General features: G+C 43.5%; 1 protein-coding gene across 1 annotated transcript in view; it reads left to right on the top strand.

Moving 5' to 3' along the window:
• SLC2A12 (solute carrier family 2 (facilitated glucose transporter), member 12) overlaps positions 1-24,110 on the top strand; it is a 34,754-nt gene that overhangs the window by 5,869 nt on the left and 4,775 nt on the right. Inside the window, exons 2-4 of the mRNA XM_009319072.1 lie at positions 2,196-3,518; positions 21,405-21,527; positions 23,736-23,868. Coding sequence (XP_009317347.1) covers positions 2,196-3,518; positions 21,405-21,527; positions 23,736-23,868 — 1,579 coding nt within the window. The remainder of the gene's footprint in view (positions 1-2,195; positions 3,519-21,404; positions 21,528-23,735; positions 23,869-24,110) is intronic.

Below are 24,110 nucleotides of genomic sequence, written 5' to 3'. Positions count from 1 at the left end.
GGAGGATGGAGCACATGTAGCACAAAGCACCTTAACTGGAGTCAGTAGTACTTCTACCTAAGTGCTGTTCAGTGTGTGAAGGAAGTACAGTAGGACCTTGCCCTAACCCATGCACTAACCTCTGTTTAAAATAAGTGCAATGATCTCAGATACTGCAGACATAAAGGAAGAAGAAGCTTTAGACATAATACAGACATGGACAACAACAATATAAAAAAAGATTGTTCCATCACCAGAGCATTTTGCAAATTTGTTTCTGACATTTTCTTCAAGCTGTCCCACCTCCATCACAATAAATCTACCATCCACCCCCACCTTCTGAAAGACTTCTCACAATACTCCCATTTTCCCCATGCCCTTACGGCCCATCATAACAAAACCATGTGGTTTTTGCCTGCCTCTTGCCTATCTCTGGTTCACCAGCCACCCGAGCCCAGAGGCAGAGTGGGCTGAGGCATGCTGGGTGCACTCAATAGCTCGGGGCTGCTGCCGCTTGGCTTCTGCTTGGCTCAAAGGGAGCGAACCAAGAGCCAGGTAGGAGAGCTAATAGGCGATACTTATCTTAATAATCTTAATGGGCTTACACATCTCCCCTGACCCTGGAGGCACAGCTTATATTCACACGGTCATACTCTGCTACCCTCCGAAATAACCCGGCCTCCTGTGGAGTGGCTGTGGGGTGTGATGGTGGGCTCACGCCACGAGCCAAACTGCCTCCAGGAATTGTCTGGAGAGCGCGAGGTGGGGGCCACCATGCCAGGGACCATGCCAGCAATTTAGTAGGATATGTGGCCACGTGCCAGGGTCCAGGCCTGCGCTCTAGCACTGTTTATTTTAGTAGTGCAGACATACTGCTAGGGCTGCCCTCCTCCTATCTTTTCACGTTTTGCTTTAGAAATGTAATATCCTCTGTCAAATGGGACTGATCCTCACCAATGTGCTCAAAAGTTATTGGCAAGGAACTCCAGGCAGTCAGCGTGATCAAAGAGCCTTAATGCCTTAGAAAAATAAGCTAAAAATAAACAAGGTCTATGTATCATTTTCCAGCCAAGCTGGAAAGTACTTGTTCCAGGAGAATTAACTTAAATACGGACTCTGTTATGCTGCAAAAGCTACCTCTCCTCAGACACGTCCTACATCTCCAACTAACTGGAAAATCAGATGTCAATTTACTCTTTTCCTAGTTGTGTGGCAGCCAACATATCATGCGAGGAAAATCATGCTGGGAGAAAGAACAAGACCAACAACAACAAACTGATATATTCTTCAAGGTTTAGGGTGCAAAAGGCTTCACAGTTAGTAGAATACGATCAGTCAAAATCTATCTTGTAACAATAAACAATGAATCGCAGCTGTATAAAATGAGTTTGTTTTAAAGTGGGCATTCAAAGGCATATAATCTCCATTTGGTTTATGTTTTCACCATCTGTTTTTTATTCCTGACATTGTGGCTGTCATAAACTATGCAAAATATTTGATCCTGATATTCTGAAGAATCTGAGATTAGTGATGAGCAAAGCCCAGAAAGTTAATGAATTTGTACCTAAAGATTGGTTTCCCTAGAATATGCCAGCTATCTAGATCCGCCTGGTGCTCAGTAGATAAGTTTCCATTTGGCAAAATAAAAACACTGGTACCAGCAGCCTTCATGGCATCCTCAGGTGAAGCAAAGGAATTAGCAAGTGGAGAGGGAAAACTTAATTTGTTACTTATTCAAGTCAAGGTTGAAGCAATTTGGCTGGGAAATCACTGCTTTCCTTGTCCACATTACACTAGTTGGGTGGACAAGACTTCCTCAGTTCAGTACAGGAAAAACACTGAGAACGTCTCAAGGTAAAAATTGCTTTCTTACCAAAAGGTTGTATCGTCAGTGTTGCCTTTTGCAATGATATTCTGAGGCAGGAGGTTTAATGACTCAGGGCCTGATCAAAACCTTATTGACTTCTGATCAGGAAGATAAAGAATCCAAAAGCATTAAAATTAAGGAGGAATTTATATGAATTTAAAATTTTTTTTTCTTTTCAAAAATAGCCTTTTATGTCCCCACTGCTGCTGGGTTTGTATGAACCTAGCTGCTTTGCCTAGAAGTTACAAAAAGATTTTTTTGATTGGTATATAAAAAAAAGTTATTATTAGTTGTCAGAATGTTGCAGAAATCACACTTTTAAGTTTTTGTGTTTTTTCTCTTATTTCAGGCTGTGGAACATTTACTTTTCTATCTTCTGCTGTTGCTGCTGTAAGTGGACTTCTGATGGGTTATGAGTTGGGCCTTATCTCTGGAGCTCTTCTTCAGATGAGCAGCATATTAGCACTGTCTTGCAAAGAGCAGGAAATCGTTGTAAGTTCCCTGCTTTTTGGGGCCTTATTTGCATCCCTTACGGGTGGATTCCTGATAGACCGATTTGGAAGGAGACTTGCTATTATTATTGCATCTTCTTTACTTGTGTTGGGAAGTCTGATTTTAGTCCCCTATGAATCATATGGGATACTTATTGTGGGACGGATTGCCATAGGTATTTCCATATCATTATCATCAATTGCAACGTGTGTGTATATTGCTGAGATCGCCCCACAGCACAGAAGAGGCCTCCTTGTATCATTAAATGAACTCATGATTGTGATAGGCATTCTCTTTGCCTATATTTCAAATTACGCATTTGCCAGCGTATCTCATGGCTGGAAGTACATGTTTGGCCTTGTGATTCCGTTAGGTGCTTTGCAGGCTATTGCCATGTATTTCCTTCCTCCAAGTCCTCGGTTTCTTGTCATGAAAAATAACGATGAAGCTGCAAGAAAAGTACTGGAGAGGCTACGGGAAACATCTGATGCTACTAAAGAACTTACTGTGATCAAGTCTTCCCTGAAAGATGAACATCAGTATAGTTTCTTGGACCTGTTTTGTTCAAAAAACAACATGAGGACCCGAATGTTGGTAGGACTCACTCTAGTCTTTTTTGTGCAAACAACCGGGCAACCCAACATTTTATTTTACGCATCGACTGTTTTGAAGTCAGTTGGGTTCCAGAGCAACGAAGCTGCCAGCTTGGCTTCTACTGGAGTTGGAGTGATTAAAGTGGTCAGCACAGTCCCAGCCACGGTTTTTGTGGATCAAGTTGGAAGTAAAACTTTTCTGTGTATTGGCTCTTCTGTTATGGCAGTATCGTTGGTCACTATGGGCTTAGTGAACCGTAACATACATGTGAATTTCACCAACGTCTGTAGAAGCCAATCTCCAGAGGATTTCTTTCTCCAGAGACCAAGAAACCTCACTGGTGTCACCAATGGGAGTCTCAAGGACCTCTTTGCTAGCATGGTTTCACCAGAAAGATTGTCATTTGACGCACAGAGAAGCCCAGATGTTGCCAGGACAGGAGAACTGAACAGGACTGCCCTGGCAGGAGGCAAAAGCACAACAGGGTCTCACATGGAAAGTGGGGAGGTTCCCGTTGTCCTGAAATGGCTCTCGCTGGCCAGCCTGCTTGTTTATGTTGCTGCATTTTCCATAGGTCTTGGACCAAGTAAGTGTTTCCTTTTTCTAACTCTTTGTAATTATTTACTTACAAGTGGATTAAGTGCTGGGATGACATGCCCAGCTTGGCATCAGGCAGTTCCCAAGCTGGGCAAAGCAGTGTTTTCTGCTAATATGCCCTGGTATTGTCACAGACCATCCTGGTGGGCCTGGGGTGTACTTTTTAGGAAAAGGTCCTGCCCATTGAGGTCAATGGCCTAATCTCCCTTCAATTCAGTGAAATTAGCTGCTCCTCTTCAGTGAAGTTAAGGACCGCTGTGACCTTTGTACAGCAAAATTATGGGGCCCCCGGCTATCTTTCTTCTTCCTAGTCTATTGCGTCCTTACATCGGGAAGGTTAAGATGTGGGCATTTGGTGCTGCTTACTCATAAACCCAAGACAATGATAAGCTCTAGACCTCTGTATGGTATGACACCATCAAATCCATGAAATGCCAGCATGCCTGAGTCCCGCTGAGGAGGACCCCTGACTATATAATAGTCTTCAGATATAGGAAAGACATTCAAGGTATCATAGTTCATGAGCAAACCATAGTATCGTTGCCACTACCTGTGCTGAACAGCACAAGTGGAAGAACACAAAGGCACGCCACTGTACAACCGAGGTACTGCAGCAGCTGCCACCACACTTGCATGATTCCCACCCTCTCCAGAGGAGAACATGTCTGCCATTCCCAGGGACTAGCAATTAAATCTCTTCATTTTGTTCTGTTTTGTTTTGTTTTGTTTCAATAGCACTGGCATACTATTGTACTTTGAAGGGGTTGATTTTTTAAGCCACGCTGCAAAACCCACATGCACAGAGTCTATTATTTATTAACAGACTTTATGTGCTTTTGTGCCCTGGCTCAAACTTGCCTTGCAAACACACTGTACTCCTGCTGCACTATTATGATAAAAAGCTTGCCACAAGAATACAACCCAACAATTGCACTAACAGCAACTCCCCTGCAGTATTTATTTATTTTAAACATTACTCACTGGGAGAGCAGCGTGAGATAAGCATTCATTGCCAGGGCAGCGAGCTTCACTGTGTTATTGCATTATTCCCTCCCTTGCAGAGCATCTTGGGGCTGGATTCTGCTTTTGATGACATAGGTTCAAAACCAGGGTTGCAGCCCTGAAAAGAAAATGTTACCTGAGCTTTTACTTGGGTGTTTCAAACACATATTTAATGACCCTCAAGGCAGGGGCATGCGTTCAGGCTTGGCCTCCTGTTGAAAGCTGCTTTCCTGTTGACCTGGCTGTAAATGGGTTCCTGGTTATTTGAGTTGGCCTAATGTGAAGTTAATGATAATGACGTCTACTTCCGTGAGGGCTACGGAAACTGAGGTGTGTTTGCCAGGCTAATCTGAGAAGTCTTTGAGGCCCGTGCTTGCTTTCTGACCTCCTTCTTGACTAAGAGCATGAATGCTCTCAAACAGCAAGTGGGAAAGATCAGGCACTGTCTCAGCTCCAGCATGCTGAAATTACGCGTAATAAAGCCACGGTGAAGCAATTTAAACTGACAGATGCGTTGCGTAGCAAGTGAAGGCCAGGTCTAGGAGAGATACAGGTATTTCAAATTGCAGATAAGTACTTTCAAGACATTTCCATGCCTTTAAAAGTACACTATTCAGTTAAAATTGACAATATATAGAAAATGCAAGGGTCAGAGAATCAAGAGATTGTTGGAATCTGCAAAGGATCTATTGTGGTTAAATAGTCTGGGTTGGGACATGAGGTTATGATTTGTGTCTCATATGCAGCTTTCAACATCTGCTGCTTGGAGTCCAAATCCTTGAATGTATTTTAAAAGCCTAGCTTTCTTATTCTCAGTGTGCCTTTCTTAGTGTAAAGAAAAAAAAAAAGCCACTCTGCTTATATAAAGTAAACAGTTTTAACATGTTTATGTTACTGATCTCTAAATCTGGCCTGTGGTCTGGACCAGACCATTAGCCATTGTCTACTCTGCAACAGGAGGGAGGCATCGAGGCTGCACTCGCTGGCTGCTGTGGCCAGGTGATGCGCAGGCGCCTGGGGACAGAAGCACTGTAATCCCCTGCACCACTATATTTTCAATGCAAAAATCTCATACTCCGTGCGACATCTGCCCATCCTGCTGGCTAAGGTGAAGGCGGTGCTGGGGATGTGTCTGTTTGTAACCTACTGATCAAATCAGCCTCTTTTGGACAAAAAGCAGAGAGGATCTTGCTCTTTTCCCTTCACCCCGCAAGGCCATTTCTGGAACAAATTCACCCACTTTGAGTCCATGCTGCATTATGTTCTGTGGGGATAAAGGAGAGTCTATGTAGCGCCATTAGGAAAATGGCACGCTCTTCATAGGGCAGATCACGCAACATGAGCTCTATCATCTTTTTCTTAATTGCTTTGCCCTTTTTTTTTCCATTCCTTTTTTGGGAATCTGGTCAAAGAATTAGTTACAGTCCAGATTTGCATAGCAGACATTTATAAACATTGTATTTTTCCATGATTTCTCTTTTGTCTCCAAATTACATGAAGTAGATGGATTTTTAATGAACTAAACATATGCTAAATATATTTATTCCCATCTATCAGAGCATCCAGGCAGCACAGTGATGAGCTCTCAAAAATAGACAGTGAGCGATAAAAGCCATTTTTGCATTATAAAAGAATTCACAGACTAGCAAGCATCTGCTTAGTCACGTTTTTGATTCTGGGGTGCTCCTCTGTATTTATATCATCAATGCTTAGGCAAGATAAAAGGAGTATTTCTGCTGCTCTGTTTCGGATTAATTATGTTTGATGAACTGTGATTCAACTGCTTGTTCACACTCAATTTCACACAATTTTGAGGACGTTATTGTAGGTGCAACAAATCAGTGTTGCATCACATCACAGAACAGCACATGCCGTCTCTCCAGGGGAGCCTGCAGAGGTGTTTCAAAGCAGTTATTAGCTAAGGGGACCTACCTGACACCCATCTTTGTCTTGAGTTACCTTTGTCTGTATATCAGAAAGGTCAAACGAGGATCAACTGTTCTCACCAGGGAAAGATGCCTGCAGAACCCAAAAGAAACCTCTTTCTGGCTGCCACCTGAAGGGTGAGGAGTGCAAGAGGGGCTCTTCATTGTTTTCAGTGCATGTTTGCAAGGAGAGGCATTCGAACCTGCTGCTGTATGGGGAGGGAGGGACAGGAGAAATCTGAGCCTCGCAGAAATGCTGCTATGCCTTGCACAGGGAGCAGTGAGTGCCGGCTAATGAAATGAGTGGAGTGTGGAGGTAGATGACCAGTTCATCACCCAAGCTAAAAGCTCAATGTGACCCTAGAAATTAATTTAACACAAAGGACACAGAGACATTCTAGTCAGGGCCATGACCACACATGACCACTTACTAAATGACACAGAGTTAATTGAAATAGTTGCAGAGCATCTTATTTGCCAGATGCTCTGTTCAAACCACTTGAGGGGCAAAAAATAGTGGTCCCTTCTTATAAAGAGGTGTCACCTAACTCATCGCTGTTGTGTGGTACAACATGTTGAGATGCAGGAACCAGGAAAGCCAAACTCCTGGAGTATCAGACTTATTTTCCAAAATAAGGTTGTAAATGTGGGACTCTTTGGGTTGGATGGAGCATGTGCAAGAGAGTTCTCTTGGTTAACAACTGTAGGGCAGCTCTAGCCTTTCTGAAACAGAGTGGGTGCCCAGAGCCCTGCTGCTTTCCTCACGGACCTGACGAACAAGATTCAGTTTCAGGGGTCAGATGGCACCCGTTACCAAAGATCTGCTTCTCTGCCCTGATCATCTCCTTTTGCACCATTTAGGAACAAAGACTAAATAGGGACAACTTCCCTCCGTATTTTGCTATATATCCCCTGAATGAGGAGGTCTCACTAGGTGATCTCACCTACATAAGTAGCCAAAAGAGAGAGAGGAGCACCATACACATTAATACAGGGATGCAGTGTGGTCTGGAGGCAATTCTCTTTATCGAACAAAAATCAGAGGGGCTCCAACAAGTCCTAGGCTGAGAAGGAGGTAATGCAACCTCAGTCTGGACCCAACAGAGCATCTGTTTTCCCAGTCTGAATTTGTTCTAGCAAATAAAAAGCAAGTGAGCAAAACAGGACTTGGGCAGTACCTCTTTACACATATTGTGGGAGTGCAGTTCAAGGGGATCCATGCACATCACAGGGATTTTTTGCTGTGGGGTGGGGAACACTTTTATTGAGAGGGGGATGTCGAATGCGTGCATTTGAACTGCATGTATGGCATTGGTGCCTTGCACAAAAGAGCTCTTCCTCCTCTGTCAGTCCTTTAAACACATTTCTGTATAACTGCAACGGTGTTTAGGCAGTTGGCCAATGAACTTCGGGATAATCTGCTGGTGCAAATCACATCAGCTCCGCTGACATCATGGCATTTCATGCTAAGCGTGTGGATGCAAATCCATCCCACCAAAGTGGGACTGAGGGGCAGTTTCATGACGTGAATCATCCTCAAAACCATTTAGACGTATAAAGTCTGAAGGTATTTATGTCTCTGCCAATCCGGGACTGAAGATGTTCTATTACTGCATGTCCTAGAACAGCCGCCAGCTTTGTGTGGCGCTCCAAAGCCAAGGGCCAAACTCTCAGAGCTCTTCTCTTGGAGGCCATCACAGGCTCCTCTTCCAGGGGACTTCTCGGAGCTGTAGCGATGACCCAGCCCCAAGCACTCAGAGCCCACTTGGCACACACACAGCTGTGGCCACAACACACCCGAGGCAGATCAGTGTCTGCAGCTGGAGAAATGTCTTCTGGGTTTCAGGGCTTGGCACAAAAAATACCACATATATCCATCCACGTAGATATAAAATCTAAAAATTATTTTTAACATATTTGTGGTCGACAAGTAAGTGCGTAACAGGGTCTTGGAGGAGGGATTTAGAACTTACTGCAAACCTCGCTTTTCCACATAGCTGTTACAGTCCCATGGAAGCACAACTCCTTTGAGTGGGTGCTTGTAGGACTGTCAGTACTTTGGTATTCATTAAAACCTGTTAAATAGTGGAATTAAATACCCATGGGAAGCCTTCTCAGACTGGGATATTATGCCCTCTGTTGCCACCTGCTAGCCTCAGCCATCAGGTGAATACTTCTGATTGGAAAACTGGAAAAAAAATTGCATGCTCATCACTCCATTCACAACAGTGTTTCCTTTTAACTTCTGAAGTGAGCACGTTACCCACAAACCAGGGGACCAGCTGGCTGTGGGAGCACCTCACCAGTGCCCAGGGCTGTGAAGTCCAGACCTGCAGTGAATGCGAAGCATGTCTGAGGACCACATACTAGGGGAGGGCGAGCACAGCATCCACAAAACGAGGGGTAGTTTGGGGGACAGTGGTTCCCCCCAGGATGTCTCTCTGATGGACTCTCAGCCACTGACTCACAGCCACCTTGGACTGAAGCTCCTCCTGCGTTTGGGGACCCCTAACATCTCCCTGCTCTCTGTGTGTGGGTGCAAAGGCACATACAACTAACTGCCTGGCTGAAGTTAACAGGCAGAGTCAAAGCTGTTGGGGCAAGCACAAGAGAAGGATGGACAAATCCCCGCCTGCATCCATACGGGTTAACAAACCAGCAGCTTGTGGTCACTACAGTCACTTTCTTCATCAGGAAACCTGGTCTCACAGCCAAGGCTCAGAAGGAAAATGGCTTCCTTTCTGAGTTACCTGTTGCTAAAGACTTTTTTGTCTCTGCTTTCCATTCAGCTTTAACCTGGATGCTTGGGCCCCAGGTTTGAGCACGCATATGATCCTAGCGCAGGAAATGGTGGCAGGCCACCAAGCCGTCCTTGGGTTACTAGTTTCACACTGATGAAATTCCTCCCACATGAGGGACTGGGTTTGTAGCTTCGTGTCCCCCAGCCTGGGTCCCCCCCAGAAGGGGCAGTGACTATGCTCTCCAGCAAGCCCTGCTGCGATGCACCATCTCGCTGCTGTGGGAGCTCTCTGTGTGGGTTGTGGGCCCTGTGAGGAACAAAACCCATGCAGGGAAGTCAGTGAAGGTGAGCCCCTAGTGAGAGCAAATTTTTATTGATGAAAGACTAGTTTGGGATGAGAGATGTCCGTTTCCAGTTTAAACCTGGGCAGATTTTCCATATTGAGTATATCAGAGTTAAATTTATATCAGCTTGAATGGATGCTTTAAAACTGAACTAATTTATACCTAAAATGGAACAGATGTTTCAATATGTTTGGAAATCTAACTGATGTGGGAGCCAGATGCCCCAGATAATCGACAAAGGGAAATATTCTCCCCATCTAAGGGGGGCTTTCAGACCCTTGCTCTCTGACCTCTCCTTTGGCACAGCCCTCCTTTCCTTATTGGCTATTGAGGGAGTTTAGGGTGATCAGGAAGCTAAATTAGACTGTGATAGCGTTCCACATATAACATGCTTTAACTTTTGATCAGCCCTGAAGTGGTCAGACACTTGGACTAGATGATTGTTGTAGGTCCCTTCCAACTGAACTATTCTATTCTATTCTATTCTATTCTATTCTATTCTATTCTATTCTATTCTATTCTATTCTATTCCCATGTAAAAACCCACTTGTTTTGTCTACATCTCATTGTGAGTTGTTGAAGTCATTCAAATGCAGTTTTAAACCCATGTTGGGGACAGTGGGGAAGATGGAAGGAGGATCGGGCAAGAAGGATCAAGAAGGATGGAAGAAAGCTCAAGGGTTCACAAGAAAAGTGAAATCCATGGAGATGAGGAAGGAAATAAGTCCCTCTTTCAATCCATCACTGTCCTTCTTATGCAATCTTATGTGGTCTGTGGCGGTCTTTCTTTATGTATTTTATTGGATTAAGCAAGCCAAAACCCAGAGCTGGAACATTCCCCTAAACCCCAGAGAATTACACTGGAGACAAATTTAGTCCCCTTGACTTTGTTCCTGTGATTCTTAGATTAACTAGCTACCTGAGTTGAAGTATGATTCATTAGCATGGTTAAATGCAGAACCTTTTCTATGTCTTTTACCTCAGTCATTAAATGCATCTGTAACAAAACCCAGAACAGCTGGTTTCACATATGACACTGAACAGTCCAGGGACTTGATCACAGAGGTCATGTCTCTTGCCACCCTTATGATCCAGACTGCATAGGACTGCTTCTACTCTGCCCCAAAATGCTCTTGGACTTAATCTTGGACACCAAACGCTCTACCATAAACTGGAAAATCTTGTGGGAAAGAGAACTGTCAGTGTGGAAATTCTGACCCTCCATGTTGTTGGTTGTTCCTGTGTTTTGAAATACTGTAAGTTGTATGGCCTTGCACTAGCTTGGAAAACACTGGTAAAAGATAGGGGTGTCTAGAATTCACATCAATATCTTTGACATTAGAGCAATATTTCAGGCTTTTACAAAACATGTGATTACTGTATTAATTTATAGTGCACGTGAATTTGATGTTAACAGGCATTCATGCTCACCATTGCCTTGCAGGACATTTGTTTGCAATGTTTTATTTTTGAGCTTCTGCATTTTGCAGAGCAGCTGTGGCCTGGCCTTAAATTTCACAGAATGAGCAGCATCAATTTTATGTTGTTTTGTGGTTTGCTCTGGAAAAGGAGATAGTGGTGGGGATTAAATTAAGTGCTCAAAAATAAGCAAGTGCTTAAATGCTTTGTTGGATCTGAACCAGGACAATAAACCTTGAAAATGTGCATGTTTTACCAAGGATCAGTACAGAAAGTACTATTTTAGTTAATTAAAAAATGATCTTGGATTCTTTATTTTGTGACAAGATTCCTGGTACTGTTCATTCGTACTGAATCATCTTTTAATGCATGCATCCATGTGGTTTGAATATGACACTCCTAGTATTTATCTAGTTCATTATTCCTGTGCTATTCAAATGGTGCCTCACGTGGCCTGTATTTCACACTGTGTCTGTACTACCAAGCTGCAGTAGAAAGACAAGGCATGCCAAAACGAAAAATAAAGCACGGATTGTGAATTGCCTGCTTCTCCCTATTTCCTTGCCCCAGACAAGGTTTATCTGAAGCCCCTTGTTAACATGTCAGCTAACCCAGGAATCGGTTTGCCTTTTCACAGGCTGATTGGTAGTAGTGAAGTGCAAGCCAATTTAAGATAGTTTTGGATAGCTGGATGCTGAATTACAGGATTTCAAATTGCAGGAGGTGTTCTCTAAAATAGCAGCCAAATAGGTTAATCTTATCTAACTTGATAGAACCTACAAGTTTGGGAGGCTTTTTTTAGGTGTGAAAAAGGTCATAATAAGGAAAAAAATGCTTTTGTAGTAATGAGACATAGCAATGTCAGTGGGAGCTTCTCCTTAATTGTTTTAGGACTGCATTTTGCAAAGAGAACAGCCTTGTTCAAGCCCGAGACTGAACTTAAACTATGTACTGAGGTGCACACCTGAAATCTGGGATGTCGTTTTCACTGACAACTGTGTTCCTTTTCATACCTTTACTTTTAAGTATGTGAATGAGGGAAAGTCCTGGCAGATCTGAAAGACAGAGCCCTTGGTACTGTGAAAAGAGGGAGTGACAACACCATGCCCCAGACAATATTCCTGTGTCTCTGCAACGACCGTGGTTCAATCTGCTGTTGCTGAGCACAAAATTTGGCCCTCCAAGAGCTACCCAGAAAAGGTAGTTTTCAGCAACTAAACAGCGATTTGAGTCAACATGCTGATCTTGGTGCTCTGTGTTATATAAATATCTTTCTACTAATAGTTGTATGTTAATAAATCTATTGACACAAAGGCACTGCTTAAGAAGAGTAGCTCCTGTGCTTAAAATCAGGCATAGTTTCAAAGTTTGACCCAGGTTAGTTAGTAGCCGCTGGCCAAAATGAAGCATTTTACCTCCAGACCCACTTTATAAAAAAATCTAGAGAATGAAATATTGCTGTGATTCTAACTAGTAATTGGGCCTAACAATCCTCTTTTGTTCCACAGGGACATTATCTTCTGTAAAGTGGTGCACTGTCAAGTGAGTCTAGCATACCATCTCGTACAAGCTTTCATATGATAATCAAGGCTGCCTATCATTAGCCAAATTTGCCCTTCTTACTTTGTAGGTCAAGTGTTGCATTTAAGCATTCAGTAAATAATAGTGGCCTTTGATAATCATATCAAAGACATTGAAAGAGTTTACATTCATTTCCTTGACCATGTGCTGGGAGAGAAGATCATTGTGACACTGAAATCTGTGAAAAAGATTATAGGGCATATGTCAAACTTCATAAAATCCCATTTCCTTTGGGAGAGAGGGCTAGGAGGAATTTTTTAGAGGGAAGCTGATCTTGGGCCAGCTTTGTGCAAAAACTAGAACTGTCAGTAAGACTTCAAGTGCAAAGACTATTTTATTTCACTCGTAAAGATCATCAAACTAAAACATGCATTATAAAGTATGAGAAAATAATTATGCCAGAAAGGTAAATGTGTGCAATCACGTAACTTACTGGCACTGCTGAGGAAGGTGTAGACTGGCAGCCAAAGTGCAGAGAGCATGGCCCAATGGTAAGTCAGTGCATGAAGTCGGGAGACTGTTTCTTCCCGTGGCATCTGAGTTTCTGTGTCACACTGAGCTCTGGGAGGAAAGCCAGGAAGATTTTCTCAAAGGGAAAGGGGACACAGGAGGGCACCCAGCTTCTGTTGCCTTTGAAAATCAACCCAAAGTGCAGAAAACTCTTACGAAAGAAGGAGAACTAAAAGACACTTTGTGGCGGGCGGACCCAGAGCTGGTCCTGGCTGCTTCCCTCCAGCAGCAACCAAAGCAAGGCATGAGCGGCAGTGACCAGTGAGGAACTTAAAAAAAAGGGATCACTGCAGGCCCTTCACTAAGTAAGTCACTGCTGTAAAAGGTTGCTTATCCTTTCCACTAGGAGTTTTGTAAAGCATACGCACAAATCTCTATTTTGCAAGAGCAAAGGCTTAAATTGCCCCCAACTGCTGTGTCCCAACAGCTCTTTTCTGTTGTGCACCCCCTCAAGGACCAACATTAGCCCTTGGATACTGGAAAAACAGGTTCATTTACCCCACCCAGCTGGGTGATTTGTCCTCTCCATACTTTTTAGAAGTGAAATGTGTGATAATCTGAACTAATTCATGCACAACTTCCTCGTGAATTAGAGCCTCTGGCTTCTGCAGTCATTCCTATGCAAATGCCTCAGAGGATTATCCTGGATTCAATATTCTGAACAAATAAACACCTACAAACAGGAATACACATCTCAGATTTTAATTAAAAGGCCTTTTTTTAGATGGCAGTATGTGATTTATTATAATAAGTACATTCTCCCTTGAAAGCTTGTTTTAATTCTCTCTTTCTCTCTCTCTTTTTTCCTTTCTGCTTGCCCTGCAAGTTGTTCTGTCTTGATGGGACAGTTGGATTGTCTACATAACAAAGGATGAGAGAGGGAGACAGTGGCTGTGAAATCCAGTTGCAAACAGAATTGTCATTTCATACGTCAGTTCAAATCAACTTCTATTAGGGTCCTGAAAAGAGGTGCAGATTATTACATACCTGCCTACCGTAAAGCTATGATGCATCCTACTGATATATTTGCTGCTGAGTACTGTTATTGGGCAAGACGGGCCACAAATGACATTAACTAAGACAATTCTACCATTCCTAGACCCTTATACATCTATCACTTCTTGCCCAGTAATCCTTCAGATGGGAATCGCTGTCTATAAGAAAGTTCTTCTCCTTTGTAACTATTCTTTCAAGCTGAAAATGGACAGTAATTGAAGATCACTGAAAACAGATGTAAGAATTTATTGAACAGCTGCATGAAACAGGAAAACCCATACCAGGCATTACATTTTTTTCAAGTTCATGGAGATGAAAATTCCAATAGTAAAAAAAAAAAAGTGTTAAAATGCAGCCTCACAGTGGTGAGAAGGTTAGGGGAGGAAGGATGGCTGGGGAAAATCAGAGGTGAAGTACATCTCACTGCCGTCCTTTTCAAGTGGCCCAGAAAACAGGGGAAGGAAGTAATGCGTTGGTCTCACAGTTTCTTCCCCCAAAACCCTCCTGCTGCTCTAACGTAAACTGGAGGAGGCGTGAGTGAAGGGTGATTTCCATGGTTCACTGCCAGGTTCCTTAAAAAAGCAGATGTGAGCGTTCAGCCTGTCTATTAGATAATGATGCAAATAGTACAAACACCGGACAACAATGTACTCTGATACAGCCTCAGACATAAAAAGATTAAATCCCACTTGTCCTAACATATGTTACTTCAAGGAGTCAGCCTACAGGATTAACCATTAGAAACAGAAAGGTAGTGTACCAGAAGAAAAGAAAAATAATTTAAGGTTTGCCACACCACATCAGCTCCTTTTGGCTCATCAATGGTATCAGGTGTCTTACAACCAGTAGTCATAAAGTCTCACCTTCTCTTCTTTCCAGTCTAAGCATCCCTCACTTTTGCCAGCCTCCCAAATCTCCTTCACTTCTCCTGCTGCGAAAGCCTTTGCAGGGGTTGCATTGCGTGGGTGCTGGGAGCAGTGCCGGGACAGTGCTGGTGCATTACAGCAGCAGGTCCCCCCTCCCCCAAATCCCAGCTCCGCCCCAGTGCTGCGTGCCCTCACGGGTACACACCTCATCACCATGCACACCGCAAAGCCTTGTGCCATCCCCTGCAACGTGCCCTTGGAAACCAAGGCAAACCAGCGCTGAAGCTGGCCTTTTGTGAGAAGTAGTTGGCCATCTGGCTATTTGTGTTAATACCCAGCAGAGCCAGAAACCAAGCAAATGAAAAACCTGTGGGGTTTCATAAGCCTGGAAAAAAATCTGGTCTTGGCAAAGCCAGTCATTAGCCATGTCCTTTGAATTCCTTGCTCTCGTGGCAGCTTTGCAGTGGCTTGCTTGCATCCTTCCCAACATTGATCATTTGTTACACATTCTTAGATGGTCTGCCTGCATTACTGGTGGGATAATCCCTTCCTTATCTTCCCTTGGACCTCGCGTTGCTAACAACCCAGTTCTCCCTTTCAAACTCTTACATACTTCTGCCTACTTCCCTCCCAAGCTGTAAGTCCACTTAATCTCTTTCCAGAGTTTATACCTCAGAAACTTGAATTCTTTCAAGTATTGCAACGGCCGCTTTCTAAATCTCACCATAAAGAACTTGATCTCACACAGTACAGGTATAGGAAAGGAAAAAATGCTAAGCAGCAAATGAATACCAAGGGAATCTAATATTTCATTAATGAGAGCTGCTGAGCAGCTTCCAATTTGCTTCTGCCTCCTGGCAGGAATAAGGTCAAAACAAGGACATCTTTCATTCATGTACCTCACTTGAATGTTGAGTACCCTCAAGCTCACAGTATTTCTCAGATAGTCTCAGATTTTTCCATTTCTCTGATATGACTGTTATTTTTTTTAAATAATTTTTTATTTACTGCGTAGCTGTGAAGTAAGGAAGTAAGGAAGAAATCACACAAGGGTTTGAGACATCTCTTTGCTTATGGCCCAAATATAAAGCTCATTAAGTTGGCCATGTTGGCTCAAACAAAAGGGCCACTCAATCAATCAGTTACCCTGCCTCCAACAATAGCCAGTAGCAGATGCTGAGGGAAAATATGTAAGAAAAGGCCCATGCAGCATGCACAGCGTGTCCTTCTGCCTATCTGTAGTTTAGGGAACTTCATGAAAAATGTTGGGGATTTATTTTTACTGTTGTGACCAACAGTTCTTGATGGATCTTTTTCCACACACACAGAGAAATAATGTTTTAACACCCAGTATTTAAGCATTTTAACCCACTAATATTTTTCACATCTGAAGCATCTTGTGAAAGTGAGTTTCATAGTTGAAATGCACATTGTCTGAAAAAGCACATCCTCCCACCTCACCTCACTGCTGTCCCTGGTAACTTCGCTTGGATTATCTTGGTTTGTGTCTTTAAAAATGTAATGAAAACCTCTGTTCGTCTCCACTTCAACTCTGTTTCCCTCCACCGTACATTATCTAAACTGAAGAGTCCTCATCTGTTTAATTGCTCTTTGCAGAGCCCATTATACACCTTTCTCCATGGCTCATCTAGTTCTGAGTTAACCAAATCTACATGCAACGTGACAAATACAGAGGCACAACAGGCTTGCTCAGTGGCACATTCAGCATTCCCTTCCTAATAATTGCCAAGCCTCTGTTTACATCCACGACCTCTGCCTCACGGGAGCTGATGCTGTCCCTGAACTGCCCACAGAGGCTCCAGCACTTGTGCCCTGAGCAGCGCTGGCACGCCGGTGTGGGTACTGGTGGCTGGTTTGCTCCCTACGTGTTACTTTGCATGTGTTGATAAGGAATTTTATGGATCATTTTTTCAAAGTACTCAATACTTTGAGATCCTTTTACAATTCTTTATAATCCTTCTTCAGTTTTGTTACCCCAAATAATTTGTACCATCAGTAATTTTTGCACATGCATTCACCTCCCTTTCCTGAGAGATCTGGAAATATTCTGAGCAGATCTAGTAATCTCCTTCCACTGTGAAAACTGGACTTGTCCTTTGTTTCCTACTGTAAGCAGTTATTGATTTGTATGAATACCTTCTCTTCTACCCCATGACACTTCACCAAAGCTCTTTGAAACTGAAAAGCACAGTGGCTCATTCTTTTCGATCCCCATGTTCCTTAACTCTTTCAAAGAGACACGGCTTTCCTTAGCAGAAACTAGACAACTCTTCCTCAAGACACTGTACATACCCTCCTTTCCTTCTTCCAGTTGAGATTACTTAGCTTTATCCTAGCTCCAGCCAGCAGCTGCGTACAGAAATCTACCAGGGTGACCCCTTCCTGCATCCCCACGGAACATTTTCTTCAATGCTGGCATGTGTCACCTCCTCTGTCCCTGGCCTCTCATCCTCTCAGCCAGCAGACTCTCCAAATACTTGGCTGCCTGATGATGGTATTGCAAGTAACTTTTCAGCAATTATACTGTGTTTTCTTTGTTTGGACACAGTGTACACCTTTACGGAAAGCATATTTCTATTTCTAACAGCTTTCTTCATTCAGTTGTTTATCTGTGCTGAGCTATTTCTTTTTCTTTTATTTGGTTGTATGTGTATTTTAAACCTCTAGTCAGGTAATTTAAACATTCTCCATAACACACTGAAGCATTTACCCTGATTGTCCTTTTAATTTATTTATAGAAAGCAGGCTTATTCCAATATTGTTCTCCTTTTGCAACAAAATGTGGTAGGCTCTTGGCTCTTCCATTTCTACAAGAATATTGAATTTGAGATGTTATAACCAATAAAACAGAGCATCTTTGTGACAGTTACACCTTGAACTACCCCTGCTCAGCACTGAAGCAAGATTTGCTTTTTTTCTCTCATTAAGTATCAGGCAAAGTGCTAAAAGAAACCGTCATCTATGGTATCTAAAATGTAGTCCCAGCACTGTGCTCCATTATGCAATTTATTCAGCTTTAATGGGAGCAGCTGAAATCTTCCATAATTGTTCTGTTTTCTGCCTTTACAGCCCCTGTGACTTTGTTTAGAGGTGAATGTCACCATTTGGTCAAGGGGTTGTTTATATGAATCCTCTACTCTTCCTACTTGGGCAAGGAATGTCAGGACATCGAGTTTCTGTGATATTTAATGAAACAGTTAAGCTTTCTGATCCAATGCAATATTTTCTTCTGCATTTGTAGTAGGTGTTCTTTTCTCCAGATTGTACCATAGTAAAAGACCATTCAACTGTACAATTTTTCTTAACTCCTGTCAACATACAACGCACTGCAGGTCAGCAAAGGTGAGTTATTACCTGCAGCCACTGCATAAACAAATCCCACAGTTGTTGAATCTAGCACAGAGACTCATACTGAGCCCTTAACCTCATCTCTCACCCACATCTGACCTGGAGAGCACCAGCTCTTTTCCCATCTGTTCCACGAACACCAACCACGGGTGGCCAGAGCAGACACTGAAAACTATTGAGTGTGTGCAATGTGGTTACTATCACAGCATCCTTTTAAAATAATGTTAGATTACGCAGCAGATGGAGAGGTGGTGGTGGGGTTATTTGGATCCTCTTTTCAAGGATAGGCTGATTTCCCCTGTAAAATGCCACTGCTTAGGCTGGTGAAGGCAGAGCACATAGTTGATTTTGCAGTGACTTGTAGGTTAAATTTCTGTAGCGCTGCCTGCACACAGCGCACAAGGTAGGAGCAGTCATTGTGAATGGGAGCCCGAACCTGGTTACTGGCTCCCCAAGAGAAAGCCACATCCCCGCCATACCTACAGCAGCTGCTGCTTTTTGGCAAAGGTACAAATAGTAAAAACAATCCCAGAGAGGTGCTAAAAGCAAAGAATCGATCGTTATCGCTGCCTCAGCTTGGGGAAAGGCATAAACAGACTGTAATAAGTGTCAGATTTCTACAACTGCTCTTTCTCCGCAGGGAATAAGCCTATCGACTCCTCGCCAGCTAAGCAGAGGTCAGGGCCATGCCAGAGGAAGTTAGCAGACATGAAGAACAGATCTGGTGTGTCGGTGGGATCTGTCTGAACTAAACAACTGCTTGAAATAAGAGCAGCTAACCACTATCGCGGCTGATGCAGATCCTCAAGTATTTTGGTTTCTCAACAGGAAAACAACCTGTTTCAAACCTCCAGACAAATTGTAGTTAGCCTGAAAGGGCCAATCTGTCCTTGGAAAAATGCATGCTATTGGAGCTGCCGCAGTGCCACACGTTTCAGCTGTGGCATGAGCCATCCCCCAGTGCCCATAACGCTGCTGAAGCTCAACTAGCTTCAGGGCTCGCCCAGCCTGGCGGGGCTGCCATGTCAGTGCATGGGACTTGATCCTCCTCGCTCGGTGCCACTCTGAGCAGCCACTGCGAGTTGCTTGAACGCAAAAAGATTCTAGAAGAAGCAAATAGAGACCAAAGTACCCACAGAAAAAGTTAATTCCTGGAGGTTGGTTTATGCCGAGCAGAAAGTGGGTTTGAATTCTTTCAAACTTTATTTCAATCCTGTCTAATGTAACTATGAATATCTCCTTTGCCAGGCTTGGCATATAACCATTTTTCGAGCCGAGCTTGGCTGCTGGCTGCCAGGCCATCCTATGGAGACGAACTCCATGGGCTGTGCACGCACTGCTCAGAAGGGCTCCTTTGCGTCTCGCTTACTTGCTGCCTTGCATTTCAGCTAGCACTCCCTGTCATGACATGTTGTATTGGCTGTGACTAACGATACTGGTTTCAACAGCCCTGATGCTGAGAAGGGGCAAAATACAATCATGAGATCCCCATGCATTGCCAGGGCCTGGTTTTGCTCAGGCGCAGGGCTAGCTGGCCTGACAGGGAAAAACACCTGCTTGAGAAGCCAGTTCTCTCCTTCTTTGCTCCCCACTCATGTGTAGACACCCCACAGAACACACCCAGGGCATTTCTTTAGAGCAATGTTTGTCTTGTCAGCAGCGAGTGTATTAATCTTTGCTGTGATCCAAGTCAGAAAAAAAAAAGAAAAAAAGGCTCTCTACGGCTGCTGTTAGACGCGGTGGCTGTGTTATGACTGAATGCCACTTGACTATGCATAACAGTGTTAGGCCATTACGCAGTGTGGTCTTGATTCTCCGCAATAAAATCACCACTCTGCCAGGTCACTCCCACTGTGGGAGTGAAGCTCTTTATATTTTTCCTTAAAAAAAAAAAAAAAAAAATAAAAATCTGGGCCAGCTCCAGAAAACATTGAATTCAAATCTGTGGTACAAAGAAATCTAGAGTTTGCTCGAATCTGCTCTGTTGACTCAAGGCTCAGGTTTTTTTTTTCCCCCTTTCAGTTGGTCCTTTCTAGTCTCCTTCCACAGCACTTTTTTCTTTTCTGCCTTTACCAGTACTGTCACACAGGAATTCTACAAGCATCCAAAGGGATATTGCAGCATGACACACACTTGCACGTACAGGAGCCTATTTTTTAAATGTAACTTCAAGACTGCCCAGTGCAAGTGTCCTGAGGAAACTCCCATCTGTCATTTTGCAGAAACAACATCACAGAGGAGCAATTTATAATTGCCATGTCCAAGGGTCTGAAGACACAGTTCATCCACGTGTACCTCTCTGATCTTGTGCTGGTCGTCTGCTAACCCACAAGCTCTCCATGCAGCAACCTCTTGATAATGCACCCTGCTTATGAACAAAAGGAAGGGGGAGGGTTTTTTTTTGTTTTCGGGGTTTTTTTTTGTTTTCTAATAACCAGGAATGGTGCAGAAATGTGGTGTCTTTTTTTTCTTTTTTTTTTCCTCTTGCTATCAAGGTGGTTACACAGCCAGCTCTTCATGTCTGAATTTGTTTTTGTGGGCTAGCAACACCAGCATTTGGATCACCTGTGGTGTGGTGTGGTGTCATATGAAGGAGCCAAAAAGCAAGCCCTTTCTCTTCATTTCTACCTCAGCAATCTCATTTATATGGAGCGGAGAGCTGGAATAGCAAACCTGCTTCAGTGTGGCAGGTTGATTTATAAGGTGGCATAAACACACAGTGCCGCTCCGAGGCTGAAGATTGCTTTGGTTTGCTGCCCCAGTTCCATTAGCGTTACATCACCTGAGAGTTATTTAGTCAGAGCTCCCTTTCATACACAGATGTGCAGTCAGCGCTCGCTTCCCCGGTTCCGTGTGTGCGCTGGCGCTGCCCCTCGGTGCCACCCGCTGCTCGCTCGCCGGGCGCCGGGCAGGGGTGATGCCCTGGGGTGATGCTGACTGCTGCACACGCTGCTTGCAGACCATGGGTGGTCCGCCCGGGCTTGGGCCCACACAAACCTAACGTCCCTGAAAATCACCTTATTATTTCAGGTGGCCTTGCCTGAATTCATGGACTACCTAAATTTACAGCAAGGAAAGCCATCCTTTCGAAGACAACATCTTTTTTTTTTACTTCTATTTCAGTGTCCTGGCTGGTCCTGAGCGAAATTTTCCCTGGTGGGATCAGAGGACGGGCCATGGCTTTGACATCTAGCATGAACTGGGGTATAAATCTCCTCATCTCCTTGACATTTTTGACTGTAACTGGTAAGATTTCTCTGCGTCCTTCCAAATTGATATTCTCCTAGTGGGCAAAACGAATCTTTCCTGTACAAACAACATTGCTAAAATTGCAGCTGTGATGCCCCAGGAGCCAAATTCAGATCTCTGTTTGGGTGCTTTTTGTTAGTGTAACTTCACCATTTCCACCACATCTTTCTAGTACTAGTTTGTGCTAGAAATTACAGCTTCATGGTGCTGGCTATCAGAGCACCTTGCACATCAACTCCACAGGCTGTGAACCCTAGCTCTTAAAAACGCCATTGCCTTAGTAGGTTGAAAATACATAATATTTAGGATTTAGTCCTGCATCTTCTGAAGTCAATGGAAGTTCTGCTCTAGATCAGACCACAGCTTTTCTGGTCAAACATTTTTAAAGACAATCCCATTGAAATCATTCCTTTTCACAGGAATGTCCTGGCTTTGAGAAAATTTCCTTTAGAAAAAGGTGTCTTTGTAAGGTAAAAATGTTTCATGTTTTAATGCGAGAAAGTAGACTACCATATAGAAACTTATAATGTGATGATAAACAAGGGCAAAGGTTAAATGCTGATGTTGAAATTCATTGATTGGCAAATATTTTTTTCTAATTTTATTTCATAAGAAGTTTTGCAAATTTTAGTTTTCAGTCTTATTCTGAGGAAAATACATGCTGAAAATCAAAATATATAAGGGAACAGAAATTCCAGGTTTCCTTTAACACTACATTACTCTCCACCGGAGGCAGGCAATCAACCCACAAAAAGTTGAGGTGGTTTTCATCCTGTTAGATGCATTTTGAGACGGATTTGAAAACAAGTGTGATCTGTGACTAAAATGGGTTTCACATTGGTGTTTTCTTAAAAAAAAAAAAAAAGAGAGAGAGAAAAAAAACCCTGAGTACTATCTTGATTAAAACTAGGAAAAATATACCAGGCCAAACTCATTGTGTCCACACCAGCACTTTAGTGAGATCAAGGGTCCTCTTCAGAAGCAAATCATCCAGTTGCCTCCGCTCACTGCACTTTGGTTTGCATCACAGGGCAGTCCTGAACTGCACAAGCTTTTGGACAAAACCAAACCAGAAAATGCACAGTGAATGCACTCCAGCTGCCAACCCCTGCTCAGTCCTTGGACCAGACTAGAGCTATTCCTAAGGAAATGTCACTGAAAACAGGTAGTGCAGACCTCTGGTCCTCAGCATCAACTGTTTCACCTGAAGACCCCCTCCTTTTGTGCAGCATTACTTGTTAATGCACACCTAGCCGTTATTCTGGTCTCAGTTTCAATGAATGCAAAGCCACAATAACTCTATTGGCTTAGGTGGGTCTAATCTGGATTTATCAAAGTGTGACTACAAGCAAATATGTGTTCCTAGTCTACGGCAGAAAGGCAGAATTGGAAATTCTGTCTTCAAATGAATACATGTGGAGGTCACAGTGGCCAGCGGCACCTGCACTTAGGTATCTAATGCAGAAGACAGCAGCTGGATTAGCAGCTTCAGCTGCAATTTTTAGCTCACAACAACACAACTGACAAACGTGTCAACTGTCTGCCTCAGTTTTAGCAGGAAAAAGGGCTAAGGGGCCTGCAGCAGCCTGTTGAGTTTGTATATGGTTTACTTTCCAGGGGCTGCACAGAGCATCCCTTAGCCTGAGGACCTACCTGCCCCTGGACTGTAGGCTCAGAAAAGCACTAGTTCTTGGCTGGCCCCCTTAGGAGTTCACTCTTGGATCCCTTTCTGGCGCAGGGCCCATGACGCAGTGGAAATGCTGGGAACTGACAGGCAGGGAGGATTAGCTGGAGACAACTGCAACAGTGTGAAAAATGCTTGGTTTTGCTCCCTGAAAGAATGTGCAACAAAACCAGACACGGGTGGACATTCGAGGCGCTTGTGACCCCCGGTGCCTTTGCACAAATGAGTAACAACAGCTACTCACTGTTTTCATCCAGAGTGACCACAAGCAAAATAAATCAATAGGTTCATGCTAAATGGGTCAATATGGGCTCATCTATTTTCTTTCATAAGGAGTATTAGAAAAAGAAAAACCACTCTTCTTTTTCAAATTATGGCCAGGCACAAATAAGTGAGCCAAGAATAACAGCCTAGCTTCTTTCTAACTTCTCCTGTGCATTAGGGGCCGTATCCTATAAAAATATGGCAACGGAAAAAAGTTATATTTGAAAATTAAAAAAAAATGTTTTCTTCCTTTGTAGAGCTCATTGGCTTGTCCTGGGTGTGCTTCATTTACACAATAATGAGCCTAGCATCCCTGGCTTTTGTTATTGTGTTTATACCGGAGACGAAAGGATGCTCTTTGGAGCAAATATCCATGGAACTAGCTAAACAGTAAGTACCGAGCATGTGACTGCATCCCCCAGGTGCCAGAGGGACAAAGCCTTTCAATGCCGCATGCTAAAAAAAAGGGAACTGCATTGTTTTTTTCTGGAAAAATCAGATTCTCTCAAGGCTTGAACTTGTACGTGTTGATCTCAGTGGCCAAGCAAACATTTTGTTGGTGCTGAAGGACTGGCCCTGAAGGGATGGTGGTTTCCAGCACCCCTGTGAGGAATGCCTGCAACCAGACCTGG

Source organism: Pygoscelis adeliae, unplaced genomic scaffold (assembly GCF_000699105.1).
Source record: "Pygoscelis adeliae isolate BGI_AS28 unplaced genomic scaffold, ASM69910v1 Scaffold172, whole genome shotgun sequence".
Classification (NCBI taxonomy): Eukaryota; Metazoa; Chordata; class Aves; order Sphenisciformes; family Spheniscidae; genus Pygoscelis; species Pygoscelis adeliae.
Note: the sequence above shows the minus strand (reverse complement) of the source record. Positions and strands in the feature narration are given on the sequence as shown.